General features: G+C 45.0%; 2 protein-coding genes across 11 annotated transcripts in view; both read right to left on the reverse strand.

The window, feature by feature from the left end:
• Nucleotides 1-5,178, reverse strand: part of KANSL1 (KAT8 regulatory NSL complex subunit 1) — a 100,644-nt gene extending 95,466 nt beyond the window's left edge. Inside the window, exons 1-2 of one of the 2 annotated variants that reach the window (XM_075775338.1) lie at nt 5,153-5,178; nt 4,354-4,517 (exon numbers count right to left, since the gene is read on the reverse strand). The gene's annotated coding sequence lies outside the window, so the exon portion shown is untranslated. Of the gene's footprint in view, nt 1-4,353; nt 4,539-5,152 lie in introns of those variants that run through there. The other variant, XM_075775337.1, reaches the window with a different exon arrangement.
• A 4,060-nt stretch (nt 5,179-9,238) lies between these two features.
• CDC27 (cell division cycle 27) overlaps nt 9,239-21,722 on the reverse strand; it is a 31,807-nt gene continuing 19,323 nt past the window's right edge. For 5 of the 9 annotated variants that reach the window (XM_075775350.1, XM_075775353.1, XM_075775356.1 and 2 more), the window contains 9 exons: nt 21,389-21,596; nt 20,383-20,555; nt 19,616-19,768; nt 18,147-18,355; nt 17,341-17,458; nt 16,122-16,250; nt 14,586-14,660; nt 14,169-14,349; nt 9,239-12,007 (listed from right to left, as the gene is read on the reverse strand). In XM_075775350.1, coding sequence (XP_075631465.1) covers nt 11,925-12,007; nt 14,169-14,349; nt 14,586-14,660; nt 16,122-16,250; nt 17,341-17,458; nt 18,147-18,355; nt 19,616-19,768; nt 20,383-20,555; nt 21,389-21,596 — 1,329 coding nt within the window. In that variant the 3' untranslated portion in view covers nt 9,239-11,924. Of the gene's footprint in view, nt 12,008-14,168; nt 14,350-14,585; nt 14,661-16,121; nt 16,251-17,340; nt 17,459-18,146; nt 18,356-19,615; nt 19,769-20,382; nt 20,556-21,388; nt 21,597-21,722 lie in introns of those variants that run through there. The other 4 variants (XM_075775354.1, XM_075775351.1, XM_075775358.1 and 1 more) reach the window with 3 other exon arrangements.

Consider the following 21,722-nt stretch of genomic DNA (forward strand, 5'->3'; position numbering starts at 1 on the left):
ATCCACATAAGTAACACTGCTTGTTTGAAAACCCCCTTGATTTAGATCAAGCCATTGGATATGGAGATTCATAATTTCAAGGACAACATGCATTGCTTATTCTCATATTGGAGAATCCACTCTATAGAGCATCCATTCCTCTCAGGGTCACAGCTCTATTGTCACCCAGGCTAGGGGGGAAATAATTTTAACCTGCTGTGACCTTAAGGGGCATCTGTTAGTATGACACAGTAATAAGCTATTTCAAATCAATTATGGTTTCAACTGCCAAATATATTTCTCTGGTTTCCATAGGGATGAGAGGCTGGGAATGTAAGACTATTTAACAAAGGTAACAAACAAATTTCATCACTGTATTTTTTGAATCTCTGCCAAAGATGTCGGTCTCGTCATGCCAAAAAGTACTCGAATATGCCATACTGTTGCATCAGATCGATGCACACTGTACAGAAGAGCCTGACTTCCCAAAGTCCTCATGGGAACTTCTATTTGTACCAGTTTGGGGAATAGAGTGAAGTACTTTCCAAAGAAAAAAAGCAGGCTGAGTACTCTCAGTAAAGCACCCGGAATTTTTAAAGCTTAGTCCAGCTGGGGACTGACAGCCAGGTTTGATCAACTTGCAGAAGGTAAAGACCCAAATCTACATTTAGTTGTAACCCTGGTTCACGTAGGTGCCCATGAATTGCCAACAATACTATCGTGTTGGCTTAGATCCATCCAAAACACGTATATAAAGCTGCACGGGAGGTGCAAGAGTAAGCCTCAGATCCCATCAGCTTTCTTGGGTATTTGCTTAAGAAACACCATGATGGCAGGAATTAAGGCAATACTTCTTTATGGAAATCAGTATGCTTTGTGCAGAGTATACTATATGACTCCAGACATTTAATGATGCAAGCAGTAAAATAAATCACAAATTAAAAGAAGAATAAGTAAGGTGATGGAACACTTTTCAAAAGTTGCATTCCTTCCATTTCAGGTTATGGATAGTTACAACATGGGAGAGGAGGAGGGGAAAAAAAAAAGTTAAAGGAAAGCAGAGGGAAATGCGATCCTGCACTAACCACGTAAAAGCCCACATCTTACAAAACCACGAGACATAGGTTAATCGAGTTTTAGGGGACAAGCCTTTCAAATCTCAACAATGAAATATACCTCAGGGGGTTTGTATAGTTACAGCATAGACGCTTCACACTTGTGTTCCCACTGCTAGGAGTAATGTTCAGTCCCACTGTACGCCAGACAGATTAAGGAGTTTTCGCGTAAATAGAAGTTAGAAGAATTAGTCAGGAACTCAACAACTGGTAACCAGCATGGGTATGCTGCCAGCAGCACGGGGCTGAGCAGAGGCGGGATTTATACCTGCTGCACAACTCAACCCTTCCTCCGCCTTGCAGATGGAAATTCTTGATGTACTTTCCTTTATCCACGAGCGACAGCTAAGGCACACAGAACATCTTCAGAGATTTGACTTGCACCAAAGTCTGCACCTCACACTTCCTTTCACGAGTCAACAGCAATCCCGAGACCTCCTGAGGCCAGCCTCCCGTCACTGCGGACACCGGGATGCGAAAGCTCTCCCTCTGCCACAAGCAAGATTAACACTAGTTTGAAGAATCTCTGTTCTTTAATCCATGTTATAGTCTTCTTTTTCACATGGCCCTTCTCAGATCCCCTAACAGGAGAATTAGTTTCTATTGCTGCTGTAGGGCACTTGGAACAAGTCTATTGCTGTTCAGATTTCCAGGCTCGGGGAAAAAATTAGTGCTCTTTTGGTAGCTGCTTGTAACTCAGTTTAATCCCAAACTGGAGCAGCAGTTTAACCAGATGGACACATAGCTGATAACCAGGATATTGGATTATTTACTCTTTTGGTCATGCTCAAGAGTCATCTAGCATCTCAAGATTGGGAGCTGTGCTCCGAGAGCTTCTGTTCCAGAGACAACGCAATCCGTGACTCTGAGCCCCGAGTTTTGGGACTTCACACAAGTTCCTCAGTCCCAGCCAAATCCACCTGCCTTCAAACCCTCAGCAACGCAGGAAAACATCAGACATCATAGGTGGAAAAAGTCAAGTCCTTACACGCTCTCCTTATTAACGATACTTCCTATGACAAGTCTAATGCAGGAGAACTGGTGCCCAGGCGACTGCAGGGAAATGGCAGCGAGAGGAATGAAGCGGCCAGTCCCCCGTTTCTGCGACCACCACCACAGCACAGAGGGCTTTGGAGCAGCAGAGTCTGCAGATTTCTCCCTGCACCCGTCGGATGTGACGGACCGGGCAGACTTTCCTGCTCCTCCACTCTGAGATACACTCCCTCCCCCCACTTTGAGGAGCTGCAGGTAAAGAGCTTTATAAAACTTAAGGGCTGTAATGGAGTTGCTCTCTTCAAGGATGAAAAAGCATTGCAAACTGTGACAGTACTAGGCACTACAGTTCAAGCGCAAATCAGGGATGTGAGATACAACAGCATTCAAATACACACAAATCCGAGGTTTAAAGCAATTGGCACAGGAACAGATGACACACTCATACGGCTCAAAAAAAACCAAGGTCCAACTAGATCCTCACCCCAAGAAGCCAACAACTCTGAGCAAAAATGCAGAGCGGACACGACGGCTCAACACGACGACGGTCCGCACACCCTCCAGCAGATTTACGTGTGACCCGCTGCCACAGGCACACCTCCTTCCCCTCGGCTCCCGCAGCTCGTGGGAAGCAGGAAGGACCTGGCGTTATCCTCCCACGCGCCCATCCCTGACGCGCTCCGCTGGAGAAAGCGAGTGTCTTCAGCACCCTCCCAAATCCAAAGCCGGGGTTCTCTCTCCCGCTGCCAGGCACAGGTCCAGGCTGCACGGCGTGGGCACTACCTGCAGCTTTCCCAGCCATCAGCACAACGATGACACTGTCCCTCCATCTCACAATGGCTTAAGTGCTCTTAAATTTTACTTTTTTACTCTTCCAAGTCTTCCAGACTGAAACACAAGGCTAAAGAGCTCATGTTTGGAATCGGAACATTTTGTTAGACAGAGCAACGCCACCGTTGACTGCCACAGACCCTCATTAGTTGACACACGCACTGAAACAGCAGGGCTGACAACACCGGAGGGCTACACAAGTACCCACGCGGGTGTCAAGCTCCACGCAGCCACAGGCTAAACCCTCATTTAGCCAGTACATCAGGACCAGGCGCTTCGGAAATAAGGACCAGTTCCCGGAGAAGCTATCTGCTGACTTCCCACCAGTTTCAGCAGGAGCTGTAGGAACACAGACTTCCAAGAAATTTAGCGATAACCCCCAAAACCTCTAACAGGGAGCTTTAATTCCTTTTTAAAGCCCACATAACAACTTACTGTTATTATGTGTACAAAGAATAAGAGCCTTAACTGTTGTGTTAGCCAACTGGAGATCAGATACCAGAGCAGATTTGTCTAAGGTCAGCGTGAAAGGATCGGGTAAAGATTTTTGGTTTTCCCATTAGAAGAGAATTTGTATAAATTCAGCCTCCATAATTGGCCTAAAGTCAGGCTGCTTTGGCTTGTAGATTTAGGAAGAGGGAAATATCCTTCCCTTTAGCGCTTCCCTTTAGGTTTTATTCAGCTTCACAGAACCTGACTGTCATACTTAAGCGTTTAGGATGCAATTCTTAACCTGTAATAACATTAGCAAGATAAGAGGGGACTTTTCAGAAGCATCAGCAAACCCTGGCACCCTCTGCTCCAGAACCAGAAGCACTACAGCCACTTCACACCTGACGAAGCCAGAGGCACGGAAACGTGAGCACGAAAACCCAGGTTTAGACCTTCAGTTTTCATGGACAAAGCCGAGACCGCTCCGACAGGTACGCACAAAACTCTCTGGATCTTATAAGTACACACATAAGCCAGGTTATATCAGCAAGTAAAAAGGATCTGATTGATGTACCCCTGTGGTTTAAGGATGCATACAACATGAGGGGAAATAAAAGATCTTTCTTTTTCTGGGCAAGTCATACCTTGATGTCTCGATGGCGTTGTATACGAGGACAGGTAACACCAGCTAATACATACGCCCGCTCCCACGAGGACGCAACACATCTCTTCACTACATACAGACACCGGAACGGTTTTGGAGAGGGAAACACCCTGGACACATGGGATGAACCCACATTTTCAGCCGTGTTCCCAACCTCCACTTTAAAGTTACGTCTTTGCCAAGAAACTACGTGCAGGGCTCCAGACCCATCCCGCACCATCAGAAACTAAAACGCCGCCTGCAAACGCAACTCGGCACGTCCGACCCAGCCGGCGTGGCGGTTCGCAAAACCCAAAGCTTGGCCTGACCGCGCCAGACGGGCAGAGGGGGAGACCGTACCTTGCCGGGCATCTTGGCCAGGCCCATCCTCACCACCTGCGGTCCAGGCGCTCAGCCGGCGGCGCGGGGAGGGCCTCCGGATCCGTCCAGCCTCCGCCGACGCCTGGTAGGTCTGTCTGCAAGTTTCTTATTTATTTACTTGAGGAGGTGGAAAAATCCGAGACCTGGGGAAAGAAAGGGCTGTCAGCTGCGGGGGGGGCACAGCCTGCGCGACGAACGGGCCCCGGCCGCCCCGCAGCCCCCGCTCCTCCATCCCGCCCCGGGCCGGCGGGGACGGGGCCCTGCAGCGCCCGCAGGCCGGGCCGGGGGTGCGGAGGCTGCCGCCCCCGGATCCTTCTAGAAGCCCCCCGGGCCCGGCCTCGCTTCCCCGGGCTAAAATGGAGGCCCGGGGCGGGGGGGGGGGGTCCCCGCTCCGCACGGAGCCGGCCCGGCCCGGCCCCCCCCCCGGGCAGCGCGGCGGGGCGGAGCTCTCCCCGGCGCCCCGGGCCCTGCGGCCGGCCCACCCCCCTTCCACGGCGAGCCCCGGTCCCCAACTCCCCGGGCGGCCGCGGGAGGAGCCGCCGCCCCCCCCCCAGCCCCGCCGCGGCCCGGCCCCCGCAGCCAAGTTGCGGGACGGCAGAGGCGGGGAGGGGGGGGGGGGGGCGCTCGACTTGGCCTGGCGCTGCCCGCGGGCGGTGGGGGGGCGGGGGGCAGTAGGCCCCGCTCTGTGCCGGCCCCGCTCCCTGCCCGCCCCGCACCCCCCCGCGCGGTTCCCCCCCCCCAGCCGCCCCGCACCGGCGGCGCCTCACCCCGCACCTACCTGCGCCGCTCAACCAGCCTTGAAGTGGGGACCTTCCGCCCTCCCCCGCCCCCATTGGCTGAGCGCGGGGCATGGACCCGTCCCATTGGCCGCCGCCGCGTCAGTCAGCGCGGGAGGGGCGGGGCGGGCGGTGATTGATGCGGTGCCGCGGCTCGCCCCCTGCCCGGCACCCCCCGCACCCCGCAGCCCACCCCCCCGCTTCGCGCCCCCGGGACCCTCCGCCCGGTGCTGCCTTCCCCCCCCCCCAACCCGCGCCGCCGCCCCCCCCCTGCAGGTCCGGCCCGGCCCGGCCGGGAGGCCCCGGGCGCTGGGCCGCCTCCCGGGGCAGCCACGGGTCCGCCCGGGCCGCAGGACCGGCGGGAGGGGGGCGGCGGCGCGGGGGTGAGGAGGGGTGTCCGGCGGGCCGCGGGGTACGGCCGCCCCGCAGGTAGCACCGGATCGCGACCCACGAGAGACGCGGGGCGTCCCGGAGGCTACAGGCCACTCGTGAGCCGCGGGTGACACGGGGCTCGCGTCCCGCAGGTACCGAGGCCCATCTGCCACGCGGGCGGCACCGGGCCCATATCCCACGGGTGACACTGGGCCTGTGGCCCACGGGTGACACCCCCACCCGCACTGTGGCTCCATGGCCAGCCGCCCCTCGGGTCCCTCACAAGCCACATGCTGCTGAACTCGGGGTCCCTTCAGCGTCGCCTCCTTCCCCAGGCAAGGAACCCCCTTCCACGGGCTTCTCCTTCCGACACAACGGCGGAGCTCGTCCTTCGATTGCTTCCACTGTTGCTTTTTTGTCGTTGTCTTTTAGCTTTTATCCCAGCGACAGGCTGGGTTTAATTCACACGGTCACAACTGCACGTCCCGCTGGCCCAGAACGAGACAAACTCCTTTGCTTTTCACTGGGGGTCCTTCTGTGCGACAAGAGTCGCCGTTTCCCTTTGGGACAGCGGAGCTGTGGAGAGGATGTCTGAGATGCTCCAGATCCGTTGACATCGCAGACGACATCCTGATCCTCGCTGCCCCGCTCCCCCCAGGCATCCCCGGGGTGTATGGTACCATCGTAAAACATCCCCAACAACTGAGCGACGGGGGGTTCTGCTGGATGGATGAAAGGAGGAAATTCCCATTCCTGGCTCCTGGGGCAAGCCAAGCGGCACTGGGTTTGAGCTGTGATTCCTTGCTCCTGCACCTCCCCGAAGTCCAGGTAGGTCCATTCGCTGGCCGATGCCGATGGAGGGAGAGACACCACTACGCCCGCAGGCTTTACGCGGGATTTGCTGAACAGTGGTAACTCATCCAGCATGGAGGGGCAGGAGGCTTCCTTCTCTGCCAGAGGATTACCACACACACCTTATTGCGTTATTAGATACAGTCTTTTCCTCTTCAGCAGGTATTTTTAGCTTTAGGACCAAAATTAATTTTTCACCACCACTTCTGGCACAGGGAGGACACAGTGAGAACTTCTGGCCCTACTCAGTGTAGCAGCCAAACTCCTCTATTTTTAAATTAAAGTTCATAGATGCCCTAGACAGAGCAGCTGCATTCACCGTCTCCCATGCAGACACCATCCTCTGCCTCCCCTTCCCCACGGAAGGTGATTTTCGTATGGTGGTTACAACCAAGTTGTTTTTTCTGGTTATCCAGGAAAATCCAGAATAAGGCTCTACTCTGCAGACGATTGCCAGCGACACAGCAGATTGCCTTAATGAAGCATCTAAAAGTGAGTACGGTAGATGTGCTGCTCACCCAGGGCAATGGGTCTGAGAGAGAGAGGCCTGCCAGAAAGTGCCTTTCCTAAATCTGGTGAGACACACGAGAAACCAAAAGAGGCAGAAAGTAGCAAACTAATCCTCTTGTCTTCTTAAGCTCGCTTTCCAAATGTCCCGACAACAAAGGATTGCTGTTGTTCCACGCATGAACTGCTGGATTTTGGATCAGGAGATTTTTAACTGATAAAATATCTGAATGTAAAGATTGTCAGAAAGAAACGTGTGGCTCCTTTCTGGATGTGATTTCCTGGGGTATTTTTGATAGAATTGACCTTTGAAGTAGTTTTTTTTCTGATCTGGGAGGTGTTTCTGATGTTTCCCTTATTGGTACCATTAGGATATTTGAAATCCTTCCTATTCTTTAAGGCCGAATAAGATAGTTTGGGCCAGGAGAGGAGGTCCCAGAGGAGAATGGGTCAGAGCATTGGGGCGGGGGGCGGGGGGGGCAGGACCCCCAGCCCCCAGTGGATGGGCCAGAAATGCAGCCAGAGCCACGGACAAGACAGAAGCCATCAGTGCCCGTGTTCACCTGTGCTGCAAGGCTGCAGAGGCACAGGGGATGGCCCTGATGAGCATCACTCCTGCTGCAGCCCTGAGAAACCCAGAAAAGCCCCAAATTGGCCCAGTCCTGGGTGAATGTGACAGCTGGCTCTGGAGAGGGGATGGTCACTCAGCCCAGCTCCTACACATCACCTCGCCGTGCCCGCTCCCCCCTTTCTCAGTCTCACATCTCTGTTGCAGCTGCTACAGCAACACAGTCTCCTCCACCCTCATCTCTCCTGTTTCGTCCTCCACAGGCTGTTCCAGGTCTGGCATTCCCGGTTTGTGGCTTTGCTCCATGACTCTGCCCCGCTGGATGCGAGGACACAGAGGCTGGAGAAGTGTTTGCTGTCTGGGTCTGGTGCTGCAACCCCAGGGAAGGAACCGGGTCCCCTCCTGTCCCTGCTCCCCCGGCTGCTTGCTGCTGCGGGATTTCAAAGCGAGGAACATCTCCCAGGGTTTATATAGCAGGTGGACCCAAACTGAGAAATCAGGTGCTCCACAAATACCGGTTCAAAAAGCAGATAGGCAAAAGAAGCAGAGGAAGTCTTATTCTCTGTTTTAACATAATTTTAAACCCCGCTTCTCTGAGGATCAGGAATACAGGGCTTCCTGCCTTAGGAACCCTGTTCTTCTGCTCTATTTTAAAAACATAAACCAGTGCCATCTCCTGGACCGGGTCTTGCTCAAATAAAGTCACTAACTTTGACACAGGTACAGAAAACAGGGAGATGATGCTGATGAACCACTGAATGAAGCGTGACACTGCAGGTGTTCATAAAGACCAAAACCATTCCCAAACTGGAAATCCTGAGATCCTAACAACTCCTAGTGTTTGCTGCGTTGCTGTGATTCAGACACAGAACAAAGTATTGCAGCTTACAAGTCAAATTTCATTAATGCTTTGCCTTTCTCCAGGGAGATCTAAAGCTCAGCCTACCATTAACAACGCTGCGTTTCACCACTAGGAAGCGTACAGCCTAAGTCACCCGGATTTGAGCCGACACAGAGAAACCGCAACTGAGACACAGGAAGAATAACTTGGCACTCGCTGCCACGCGTAAAGCAGGGCGGGAAGTCGGCTACAGAGAATTTAACTGTGGGATTGCAATTGTATGTACAAGCATAGAAGTCCAAGATTAAAAGATAGATGGGAAAAAAAAGGGGGGGGGGGGAGGTAACCAGGTGGAGGAAAGGGTTCAGTGTCACCTTTACAGCCAAACTTGGCTCTCAAAAAAAATTACTGGATTAGGTTAATATAGCATACAAAAGTGAGCGCTAAAAGCTTCAATCCAAGATGACCGTATACACAGCAAGAGGAATTCTACACAGCTGTGAGCCTCAGCCTTCCTAGCAAGTTTTTCCTTCAAGTCTGAAAGTCTAGCAAGGTCTGTAATCATTTCTCTGCTGAGCTGACAAGAGTTGCAGCCACCAACAATGGTATGAGCTGCTACGGAAGGCAGAATAAAAATACAAAAAAGAAAAATCTGCTCCATACCTGGGAGCTTATCGAGTCTCCTGTTGAGCTGCAGAATGCAAGTCAATGATAAACAGAAACATTTTTGGAAGCCTCGCTGCATGCCCCCCACCACACATCACCCAAAATTCCAGCCCAGAAGATACACTCGCAGCCTGCGACAGATTCTTGGGTGACCCCACCGGACAGAAAACAGCCCCCACGTACCCCAAGGAGCGTCCTTAAACCTCCCTCCAGCTCCACCACGCTCACCCACCTCTGGAAGGATGGATCCCAACACTGATCCAAAGGACCTGGGGATAAGCCTGCTTTTAAAAGTAGTTTATTTGGATTTTCCACATCCTTTAATGAATCGCAAATATATTAACAGAAAAGACTTTTTTTTTTTTTCTCCTAAGACTGTACAATTTTTGAAATAAAAAGTCAGGAAAAGCAAGAAGAAAAAAAATAGGAGAAAGACAAAATACATTGTTTCAATGCAAATAGTACACACCACACCCACACTTTGCATTTTTCCATAGTTTTGTTGTAAGAAAATGACAGTTCCCTAATTCCGTTCAGTGAACACACTTGCTCTAACCCAGCTGCCAGAGTGCCTTCATGCTTGCCATCCTTCTCCCTGCCCCTCTTCAGAGGTAGCACAACTTTACTGATTAAATACTAATTTTGCGTATCTGTTTAGAAGGTAAAATAGCAGCATGGTCTAAATATTACTTGAGATTTTGGGGGGAAAAAAGAAAAATCACTTGAAGGTATGATATACATGTAAAGCAAGGGAGAAGTGTAAGTACTAAATCCTCCCAGGAAGCATGAACATCCTTTTAACATCCCAGCTGAATTAAAAGCTCTTTCCAGGGTGGTGAAAATTTTACTTAAAAATTGTGAACAATTTTTAGAGAACAAAATAAAAGGGAAAATACCCACCTAATTTCCCAGCTCTCCAGTCCCAGTTAAACAACAGCATTTGTTATGGAAAAACTCTTGAGAGTGGCACCTGCTTACTTCTGCTTTTTGCTTCAAAAATATGTTGGGGACCAAAAGGAAGCCAATTAACACGTTAGTGGTGTTTGCACCAGTACTGCCTCTAGACGCGGTGCAGAGGTGCAGGGATGCACCGGGAAGCTGCGGCTGGATGGGAAAACCGTGTCAGGACCGACACGGGTAACTCCAGAGCACTGCAGATGCAGATCAGCTCTAGGGAAAGCTGGAACTCAGGGAGGACTCATCAGGAAGAGGGAATCGCCCCAGAATATCTACCACCACAAAAAGCCGTGCGAGGTTCGGTACGCTCAAGCCAGCTGAAACGCATCATGATTTTGTGGTCAGTTCAGCAACCTTCCAGACAAGCTGATGGGAAGAACGTGGCAGAGGCACAAAGCTCCTTTAATATATTATCATTCCTCAGATTTTAGAAATTCCTTTTCAAGCTATTAGGGGAGTTTAAGCCTATTTTTCACTGCTTAGCCTACTTCCAAAAAAACCAAAACCCACCACCCCACCCCAAAACCTAGAGAATTACATTTTTGCTCAGCACTTGCGGATTATTTGTCATATGATAAAGGTGTCCATGGGGCTCAGGACCAGCAAGGAGCTGTGACAGAAGCAGCATAAGACAACAACAGAGTTTAAAAAAAATGAAGTTTTAAAGGTAACTAAAAGAGCCCTAAAAACCAATACATAAAAAAAAAATTAAGACTGATCACAACAAATATGTTGCTATGAAATTTATATCATTCCCAATTTATTATGCATAAATTGCTCTTTAAAACTGTTATATCATACACTTTATCATCACTGCATAACGGGCACCAGTTGCTGCTACAGAGTAAGGTAATTTTGCACTTGTTAACATGGCATAGCTTTCTTCTCACAGAAGCAGCTTCTGTAGAAGAGGAAAGTGTTCCTAGAGTAAGAATCTTAAAGAGGAACTTAAAAAAAAAGGAGAAAGACAGGTAATTCCGCATTTTTGCATCCTGCTTGGATCATACTTTACAAAACAGTTTTAAAAAAGATACTAATCTTAGACAATTATTTGATGCGTTTGACTGTAAGGTTCTGATTGTATTAAGGCTTCCACAGTCTTCCCCATCTATCTGCTTAGAAACATGCAGTCACTCTGGATCAAGGGTTTGAGGTTTTCACATTACAGTTGCTTCTACATTTCTCTCTTGATTTTTGCCCTTTATTAATTTTTATTCTTAAAAGGGGAAGAACAAGTCAAGGGGTGTATGAAAAACAAAGTAAGGTGTTGCTGACTTTGAAGTACAAAGTAAACACTGACCTTTCCGAAACTAGGTGAATAAATTAATTCTTGGTTAGAACATGAAAGCATTTCATGAAAGCTTTGATTCAGCAATGTGATTCTCCTGCTACGTTTCCACTCCTGCAAGTTTGTGCTCTAAGTAGGGACACCAGGATGTTTTACGTAGTCTGACACGCTCCCAGTCCTGAGCACGTGCATTGTTTGTTCACTGGAGACTCTGCAGCTTTAAGGTCATTTACATTCCCTGGCATTTAAGTTACACTACAATATGCAAAAGTCTTAACAGCCTGCATTTGTCAACACTGTCCTTGAACTTGGAAATGAGGTTCAGCACTCTGCTTACCAAGAAAGAACCAAAACTAAGACACATTTCTGGAAAAAGAACAAGACACTGCTTCATTAGTACTATCCCCACATCTACTGGCTTCGTTACAGCAAACCACAAGTCTTTCTTCCATGATATTTTTCCAGCAAAGGGGAGTCCAAAAATAGCATTTCCTTCTCAGTCACTCTCATAAACGTGTAAGAGCCAACCAGTCAGATTCAGTAGCAGCTGAATATTGCACTGCCATTAACCCTGCGTACAGTTTAAGTCCAAGTGGTGTACTCATGGTGTCAGTGGAGAATAATGACAATGCTGGCTCAGTGATGTGAAGACCCAGGATGCGAAGGAAGGGGAGAACACAACAGTACCAGTCACACTCAAGCTCAGATACAGGCTTTTGGAGGTTAAAATTCATCACTTTCAACTGCGTGGAGCTGTGTGTCATCTGCATCCGTCATGCTGCTCTCTTGGGATTCATCTGTGCCGACTTGAAAAGAAAGAGAAATACAGAGTAGTCAAACACTCCCAGGCTCCTTCACTACAAAGGTTTGCCCGCAATCAACTCCAGCAGCAACGGGTTTGGGCTTCCCCTCTACGTGTGCTCTAAAGCCACACGGCTTCTTTCTCCTTCTAATACACTGACCCCTGCCAGCTTAACGAAGTCTAAATAAATGCATTTAGGAAGGAATTAACATGAAGAACTATTAACGAAATGTGCCGCCTTAGTCATCTTCTGTTAGAGATCTGAACTCTGGCACCATGGTAGGTAGGGACCGGTACGGAGGGTTCCAAACTTGCCTTAGGAGCGATTTACCCTTCCCACTCCTTCAAAACATACCAGCTGCCCAAAATACTCACACTAGTTACCCACTGCATTAGTGCATTGTGACCACTCAATTTACAATCAAATAACAGTCAATTAGCAGTGCTGGGCAGCTTCTACTTGCTCCCCACTTCCAGGACAAAGAACACTGCTCAGCTCAGGCGATGGCTAGCCTACCTCCCAGGAACACTACTTTCCCACTGCTATTTAAATAAACGGGAGCAGGCTGCGCACAGCATACAAAATAAGTGCGTACATTCTAGAGGCTACCCTTAAATATTTAACTTCTATACTTGTTAAAAATTAGAACAAAGGTAAATATCTAATGCTTGTTCTTCACACACAGGAATACAACTTGAGTCTGCTTTCCATAGCACAATTTAGCAGATTAATTGTAAATTCCCAAATACCCAAGTTGTTTCGTGTGGAGAAACACAGATGCTTTTTATTGTTTTAAAGCAAACACTTTACAGATTTCTGTACAACAGCCACAGCCAGTCCCATGCCAGGCAATTTAATGCACAAAATAGCTTACACTAGCCAATGTATTAAAAACAATTTCTCCCTGTCCCCAATACTACCTTAGTTTACTTTAGCTTGTCTCATGTATCCTAAAAGAATTATTCAGCTGAGACCATGAAACTCTTCTACGTTTTATCTGCAGAGCCAGAGAAACTGCATTGCTTACACACAGCCTAACACTGTTTTGTTTACATTGTTGGACTGATTAAGTTGTTGGGGGTTTTTTGGGTTGGTTTTTGTTTGGTTTTCATTCTTTTTGTGTGGTGGGGTTTTGGGTTTGGGTTTTTTTGAGGTGTGGGGTTTGGGTTTTTTTTTGTACTGGTTGAGGTTTGCTCAGCAGTTCAAGTGCTCTGTCTCCATCTTCTGGAGAGAACCACGCTCAGCCCCAGTGTCCTAAGCCCAACTACAACAGCAGGGAGATAAAAACTCTTTAATGCTTTGGGAAGCGCAGCACAGGGTATGTTTCCAGTATTAAAACGCACACTGTGCACAGGATCAATAAAAAAATTGATGTGATACGCAGTAGGAAAAATGTGACAATTTTCAGTTGAAGATTTAGAATTGCAGAACATAGCATATGTCTTCTATTAATAAGAATCCAAACCCTGCTTTTTCTTCTTCTTTGGGTGGGAAAGAATTAAATTGCTTGTTAGTATTTACCTTCTACCACTATTTCAGCCTGCATCAAAGAGGTCAGTATTTATGACTACTCTTGCTTCACACAGCTACCCAGCTTCATGGGATTTAAGCTCATGATAAAGTGTTGAGAGAGAAAGAAGAGAAACCCAGGCCATTCCTTTTTGTGGATTACTCTTAAGTAGTATAATGGGAGTGGTTTATTTTCTCTTGACTGAAATGAAATGGCTTCCACGACTTCCATCAAAATCTACCTTTTATGTTTAGCCAACCAAATATTTTTACACAACGTCCAGTTTAACTTTTGACAAAGCCTCTACAGACAATTTCAGTTGTCATTCAGTTACCCTGAAATGTCCTGACGCTTCTATGAGGGAAGCGGGAACATACTGCTCTCCTAGGATACTATTAGCCAACCATGATTTGTATGAATTTACAGTAGTCATTATCTCTTACTCCATCTACAGATTCTGAAGAAGTGTCACAATCCTTTATTTCATGCTCACTGTAGGAAACACAAGTGAATTCTTCTGAATTGAGAGCCTCTGGAGTTCTTACTTGCCGAGCAGTGATGTTGAGCAGTATGTTTCACTTACTAAACCTGGGATTCTTCCTACTACCTGAGTGGAAATACCTCCCTGACTGACAAAGGGTTGGAAATACAAACCTGATTCATAGGGGTAACATTCACTGATTTGCTCCTCTTGAGTTATTGGTTCCTCATCATCGGGAAGGTAACGTTTATCAATGGCCTCTTTAATCTGGTTATTGGCTCCTTTGGGATCTAAGTCCATTGCCCATGAGAAATTCATTAGGGCCAAATGTGTTTGACCCAGTTTTTTATAAACCTAAAAATAAAAAGCATAAAAGGCTACATTTACATGAAGTTGCTACTTGAACATTTGGACAGCACACACACCAAGTCAGAGTTAACCAATATTTTATGAAAAGCAGTGGAGGGTAGATATGAAAGGTTTATTATACAAGTCCCAAGGGAAACAGCACATCTGTGTAGAAAGAGCGAACAAGTGGTTCTATTTAAGACTCAAAAATAGGAACTTACAATCAGTTACTTTTTACCTACCTTTCCTATTAAAAAGTAAACAAGAGACTCTTTGGGAACAATCTGTTTCAGTTCTTCAAGTTCTTGTAAAGCAGACTGAAAGGGAAAAAAAAAAAAGAGCTTAGTAAGCACAAGCTAGCTGTCTGCAACCAGTTAAGACATCAGTAAACATCATTAAACTGTGACTTAGCACTGATGTAAAAAAACCCAACAACCTGGCATTTACACACAGTATATTCCATCAAGAACAACAGTACTATTTCATGAGAAGCATCTAAAAGTCCTTTTACATTAGTTTCTCATTTCAGGATTGTAGCATATTATAGCCCCATTGTTACAGAAATAGAACAAGTTTATTGGCCTCTGGTCTCCTACAACACATCTAACAACTCTGACATCAGATGCCCCTGTTGTCCCCAACAGGGCGTAAGAGCATACTTCCAGTGGGCACCTCCTTCAGTAAGCTGAGCTTCTCAAAAAGAATATTGATATATTTTATGCTGGATGTGCTACTCCCAGGCCTATGCTTTTGAAAGGTTCTGGTTTTAGATACATGGACTTTTGCAAATGATGACTGTGTTTATATTAGGCATTTGAAGTCCAAAATATTTAGTGAAATTTCTACTTTAAACTCATTGTTGACACTGGAGCAATTTATTCTGCTGCGACAGTAACCTGGCATTATTAATAATTTTACCTAAAAATATTTAGTCTGTAGTTAGAAATAAACATTGGTTTTAGTTATAAAAACTTGCATTAAACCCTCTAAAACTTATTAATGTGAAGACAATTTCAAGTTAGGGCTTGCTACATAAATGGAAATGTAAACCTACATTTATTTGCCTGACACTAGCCAAATTTATCACACTATCAAAATTCTCTTAGTAGTAGTGCTGGAAGCCAAAACATTTCATTAAGTTTTAAGTAGTTTATGTGAACAGTGTAACTTTAGTCTTACAAGTCTCAGCCTGATAAAGAAGAGAGTCCAAGTGTTTTATTTGCTAAAACATCACTTCACTGTGGTCAAATTCCTTCAGTAGCCAGAGGACAACAGTCACTGGGAAGACAGATCCTAAGCAGGGTACAGGTCAGCAGAGGATCAGACCAAAATTGCTTAGCTGCTTAATTTTCACTAAACACAACCTTTGAAACAGCTGCTCCTTATTGCTGTCACTGGTTATGGGGCAGTTTGCTGAGCCTTTTTTTAGTAATTTAGTATAAACTCATGATAATATAGCCACACGTCAGCGACAGCTGCAATAATTTCCCCTTCTTTCCATTCTTTTTCCAGGGTCAGACAATAAACAGCATCACCTGTTGGCCCCAGATTTTATAACAATCAAAAAATTGAATGTAGTTCCCTTGCTGAAGGTGGCACTTGTCAAAGCAGATGCTTGATGTTAGCCTCTACAAGATAGGCCAATGTCCCTAGCTCTTCCTGCAAGCCCTGATGCTACCCAGTGTTAATCTGTAAGCATTTAGCTTCCAGTGCATCCCCATTCCCAGCTGCAGCAATTTAAAGATAACTTAAGATTTGGTACACATAGACAACCTTACCTTGTATTTTTCATTTGCAAATAATACAGAAGCTCTATGGAATTTGCATAGCGGGTTCTTGGGGTCAATGTTAATAGCTTTGTTTAAAGTATCCAAAGCCTTTTCAGATTTTTTCAGTGCATGTTGAACCTATTGCAGAAAGAGAGAACAGTTTTAAGAGGGGAAAATAACAACTCATCTGCCAGACAAGGACAAATCTATTTGACCCCATTTACTTACAATCTGTTCCTTTAAGAAAAAAAAAATATTTGTCCAATTCCAGACCAAGTCTTAACAAGCTTTCTTACAGGAAGAAAACTTCACCTCATCTTGTCTCCACCTCAAAACCTTCTCCCCACCCAAAGGCTTACAGAAGTCATCTAACCTTTGGCCAGGAGTAAACTCAAGGCCTTTCTCCATACATAAGTGAGAAGCAGCCACTATCCCTGTAGTATCTGACACAGCTTTGCTGCCACGTAGGAGGCAAATGAATGCCAGTAGCTAACAATCCACCACGCTTACACAGCCTTAAGTCACCATCACAAATATTCGAGAACTGCTTCCCAACTTTGTAAGCAAGCATTCACTAGAGCAAGGCTACTGTTTTTTTTTTTAAAGACTGCAGTAGCAGATGGATAAATGACCAACTTTTCAAGTAGCCCTGTAAATTTAATTGAACGGATGGTGGTTGAAGTAGCTGCCTGCTACTTAAGTTAACTTGGTATAGAGTTGCCTAGGAAGTTGTCACATCTACAAGTGACTGGAGTGAGGGCAATGCAGACATATAGCCAGGACAAAAGTCTTGCACTCTGAAAGGTGAGGTGAGTGCCTTTGTATTTTATAGAACTGAAAGTGGTGGTCCAAGTGCATACAATAGCAGTTGAAAGCCACTTAATTTCTTATGTATTAAGTATAAAAAGCCCTATAAATACTCTGTATGCAGATATTAATGTGAACAGTCTCAATTTTCATATCACTACTATTTTGGCTGACTCAAACATGACCTGATTGTATAATTTCATCATGGGCTAAGAGCTGTTTGGAGAGAGAGAGGAGGGTTTCTTTTCTGACCCATTAATCCTGTGGTTATTCATTCATATGGCACTTAAGATCCTCCAACAGGTACGCTGAAACTGTTGGGCTTTTTTTGCTAAAAAACATTAAGAATTACTTTTCTACTGCAAACAAAGTACAGAAGCAGATTAAAACACAAGGATAGAGACAAGTGCAATCTACTTACTACTCCAATGTGACACAGTAAGACTGAGCTCTGAGGATTGATATCAAGTGCTTTCTGGAAGTGCATTTCTGCTAGACTGAATTTTTCCTGTTTGTAATAAATCATTCCCAACCCATACCTGTAAGCAGAAAAACAATTAAGTAAGATCATATTCTAATTAAACTAGTCTTTGTCAGTGAATATGACCTGGCAGAAGTGGTCTATAGAATTGCCAGCTCCATCCAGTGTGGGAAGCTATGTCTAAAGTTATCTTGGGTTTTTTACGTAATTGGGTAGTTTGAAGAATTGATGTCCAATACACAGGAAGACTGGGTAAACAGCTACAAAGTAAAAGGTATACAAAAGTTTCTCAAGACTAAGTGACTTACACTAGCAGATCTAACTTTTACTGCTTTACTGCTTTATGTATTTTTTCCACAGAAAAAGCTGTAAGAAACTGACTGTATCCTAAGGTATAAAGGGGCAGATCTCTCATCTCTCCAACTGCAACTGAAGAACAATCAACTAGATACGTGAGGAGTGCCACACAGAACAAAATAGCTGGGGTAATACAACCAAGATAACTGTGGAAACCAAAAAAGCTCCAGTTTTTTTGCCCTCCTCCTGAAAGTAACTTGTTAATCAACAGATGAGACCTTTCTGATGTTCTCAGGTCTCTGAGAGCTGAGATGTTAATTTCAACAGATTTCTTCTGCAGAAATAGCTTTGCTTTCTTCTTAGAGAGAGGAGTAGGAGCATCTGGAAGGTATTTCTCCAAAAGGACTTCTATAACACATGCAATAGGAGGAGAATGAAGCAAAGCTTACCATGCATTATAGTGTCTAGGGTTGACTCTGATTGCATTTCTAAAACAAGCTAATGCTTTGTCTAGTTCTTCTGTTAACACAAATTCATGCCCCAACAGGGTGTAGGCATAAGCATAGTTTGGATCAACTTGAATGGCTCTCTGGAAGAACTTGATTGCAATGTCATGCTCTCGTTGCAAGCTGAAACAGTTTCCTGCAGCACACCATGCCTAGTAAAAACAGCATTGCAAAATTAGCACATTTTTTACAACTTGGAATGACTAAGTTTGAACTGAACAGATTTTTTCCATACTGATTTACATAATTTTATATAACTTTCTCCTAGATTAAAAAAATAATTAAAAAAAGTCTCATTCCACAGAGGCAGATAGGCCTAAATACACCTTATAGCTAGACAAGCTGAAATATAGAAATCAAGTATCTAAGGACACTCAACAAGTTTATGCCAGTTAAAAACTTTGATGACTAATGACTAAAGCTTTTGAAGCTGTTGAAAAGGCCAGAAATAAAACATCTTAGCTATCTATGAATAATTAAAGGGGACACAGTATACGTTCACTTTCACTCTTCAGCTCCCTCCAACTGCCAAATCTAGAATCTGCAGCGTAATTTTAGCAGCAACCTCCTCTTTCCCTCCTGCTCAGCAACCAGCATCGAGATCGTAAAGCACCACAGCCCAGGGTCCCTTGCTTTTCCAAATTGTTAGCATCACTGCCAAATCGCATAACTGTTCTCCACTCCTTGTATTAGAATCTGCATTTTCTTGTCTCCAGATTATCTTACTACAATTACCAATTGCTTCACTGGTTTTGATTTTCCCACTATTAGACAAGGTAACAAGACAACATGAACAGGATTGTCTCCTCCAACAAGAAGAAAGTCTCATATTATATAAGTACAGTTTTCTGAACTTTGTTAAGAACACATTTATAAATACACACATCTATTACTTTTACTGTGGCGCCTATTCAAAGATGCCTGGCTTTTTGTGTATGATGACTTTATACCACCATACACTCTGCAGTTCAACAGAGTTTGGAATAAAAATGTACAACACTACATTTGAAAATAAATTCTAAAGCAAATATATTTTAAGTGCCAGTGAATTTACTGCAGCAATTAGAAGGTGGTACAGGAAAAAGATATTCCTTATCTGCACGTACCAGCAGCAGCAGGAGTGACTGACTAACCCCCGATCTTCCTGGATGAATGGTGCCAATGCAAATTTAAGTAACCATTAACAGATGAAATGTTTCAACCTGTTCCATGTAAGCTGATATTCTAATTCTACAAAGCCATTTTAGGCATCATCAGTTCAGACAGTCCTGCCACCTCCCTCTCAGTCTTGCCACACAGTTCTCAGCAGAACACACCTGAACTAGATTAAGAGTTCAGAGCTTTGCTCCAAATCATTGATTTTTGCCACATACAGTTACCCTCTACTCATTCAACACCACAGCATTTTATACCTCCGGTGAGTTTTTATCCATATCCGTCAAATCCTTTGAAAGAACTGAGAGTGCAACATCTTTCTGCAGATGCCACAGCGTAGTTGAATAGATCTCCATGCCTTCTACTCTGTAGTTTTCAATCCTCCTTACTTCTGAAAATATTCTCTCAGCCTAAAAACAGAAGTTAAATTTAAAACAAAATTAAAACAAAAAAAAAGTATGAATAAAACAAAACAGTATTTAAGAACTTCTGAGGAAACGGGCACATCGGCTATCGGGACAGCAGTGACAAGGAGAACTGAACTGCTGGATTACCCTTAACCACTCACTTCTGTTTCTGAAGCAGTTTGACATCACCTCAGCTGTGCCAATGCTGCCATCTCTGAAGCTGCAAAGGAAACTAGGCCATTGATGCGATCTGTGTTAACTAAAACGGGTGAGACAAGTTTTTGGTTTTAGAACCCAAAGTGTTTCAGTGATCTAACTTACAACACAGCAGTACAGTTACATCAGCACAGCTGTGAGCGAAGATGGGGAGAGGCAAGGAGGAGCACCCAGTGGTTGGATGCAAGAGGAAATAACATTAAAAGAGTAACTCTTCAGGAAAGCTGAATGACTAGTGATGCAGATTCAAGATTTAAATCCATTTCAGGTATAACTTCTATGTTTATACAATTATTTCACCTGTAAACTTCCCATAGTTTTTGCCGGAAGCCTGCAAGTTTTGTGCAAAGCTATGCAAAACAAAAGCAAAAACAGTAAGAACCAGCCCACACAGTTCCTACCTGCATATATTCTGCAAGTTCGAAGTAAGCTCTCCCAATTTGGCACAGCACCCAGCCAGTGTTGTAGTGGTGGGATGGTAAATGGCTTAAAATATTGATCGCTTCTTTGCAGTTGTACGAACACAAGGCTAAATAACCTTTCCCCATGTCACGAAGAAGGCTCATCAAACCTTCTAGGAGAAAAATACAATAAATACAAGTGGAAAAAGAAAGAGACAGCTAGAACTTATTTACTTGAAACTGCTAATCTCATAAGTTCTTCATTGTGGCAGGCACTGCTCCTGAATTTGCCTATGAAAATCATTCAGGAGTTCCCAAACACAGGCTTATACACTCTTAACTTAGGCATAATATTCTAAGCATCAACCCCTGTAATAGAGGTCAGATGGTAACGACTAATTAAGCCAGCAACAGAATACTTGAGAACAGAGAAACTCAGAAGCTCAGGGCTACTGGAGTTTTGTGTTTACAGCAGCTATTCAAACATTTTGTTAGGTCTGAACACAGTTTCCACATGTCTGGTATCCATGGATACATCTCTTGCTGCCTGGAAACATTATTGAGCCAGAAGAGAGGAATTCAGCATTTTGTCTGGGATATTCTGACAATCTGAATAAAGACTTGTTTTAAACAAATGGGAAATCTGAAGGAAGAACAGACTACATAAACCTAGTTTTGAGGGAAGATGACTGGGTTACTCATAGCTCCTTTGAATCAGTTTCCAAGGATCTTGCCTGAAAATATTTTAATCATTAATAAGGATCAGAGCTTGCAATATGTATCTGCTTACAACTAGCCACTTTAAATACTACTTCACATGTTCTTTGTAAGTTAACTAGAAGATATTGGATTCAATTGGTTTTTATAATTATACAGAGGTGATAGCTGCAGGCTAACTGAAACAAGAAAGCAGCAAACACTGGAGCAACTTTTTTTTTTTATTCAACCTTAAAACACAGATATACTAAGTTTTACTGTACTATAGTCCAAGAGAGTTCAAACAGACCTGCTGCTGCCTTCTGTAGCGTAAAAGCCTGGATCTGTGGTGCAACAGTGGAAATTTTCCCTTCTGAAATGATGGAAGAGTCCAGTTTGGTAATTTCCAAACCATCATTTAAGTTTGGTTGAGTTATTCCTCCCTTATTTGTTTTACTTTTTGTTTTTCTGTTTGGAATCTTAGGTGGAAATTTCATTTTTAATTTTTTGCTATTTTCCTGCAAGTAAAAAGAGTAGGAGTTACATACATAAGAGTCTTTTAAATTCAGATGACTAAACTTGGAAGTGAATTGTCACATTCATGCCTCTTTGCAGCGTTAACAATGATGCTCAGCTGTCTGGCT

This window comes from Balearica regulorum, chromosome 24 (genome assembly GCF_011004875.1).
Source record: "Balearica regulorum gibbericeps isolate bBalReg1 chromosome 24, bBalReg1.pri, whole genome shotgun sequence".
NCBI classification, from domain to species: domain Eukaryota; kingdom Metazoa; phylum Chordata; class Aves; order Gruiformes; family Gruidae; genus Balearica; species Balearica regulorum.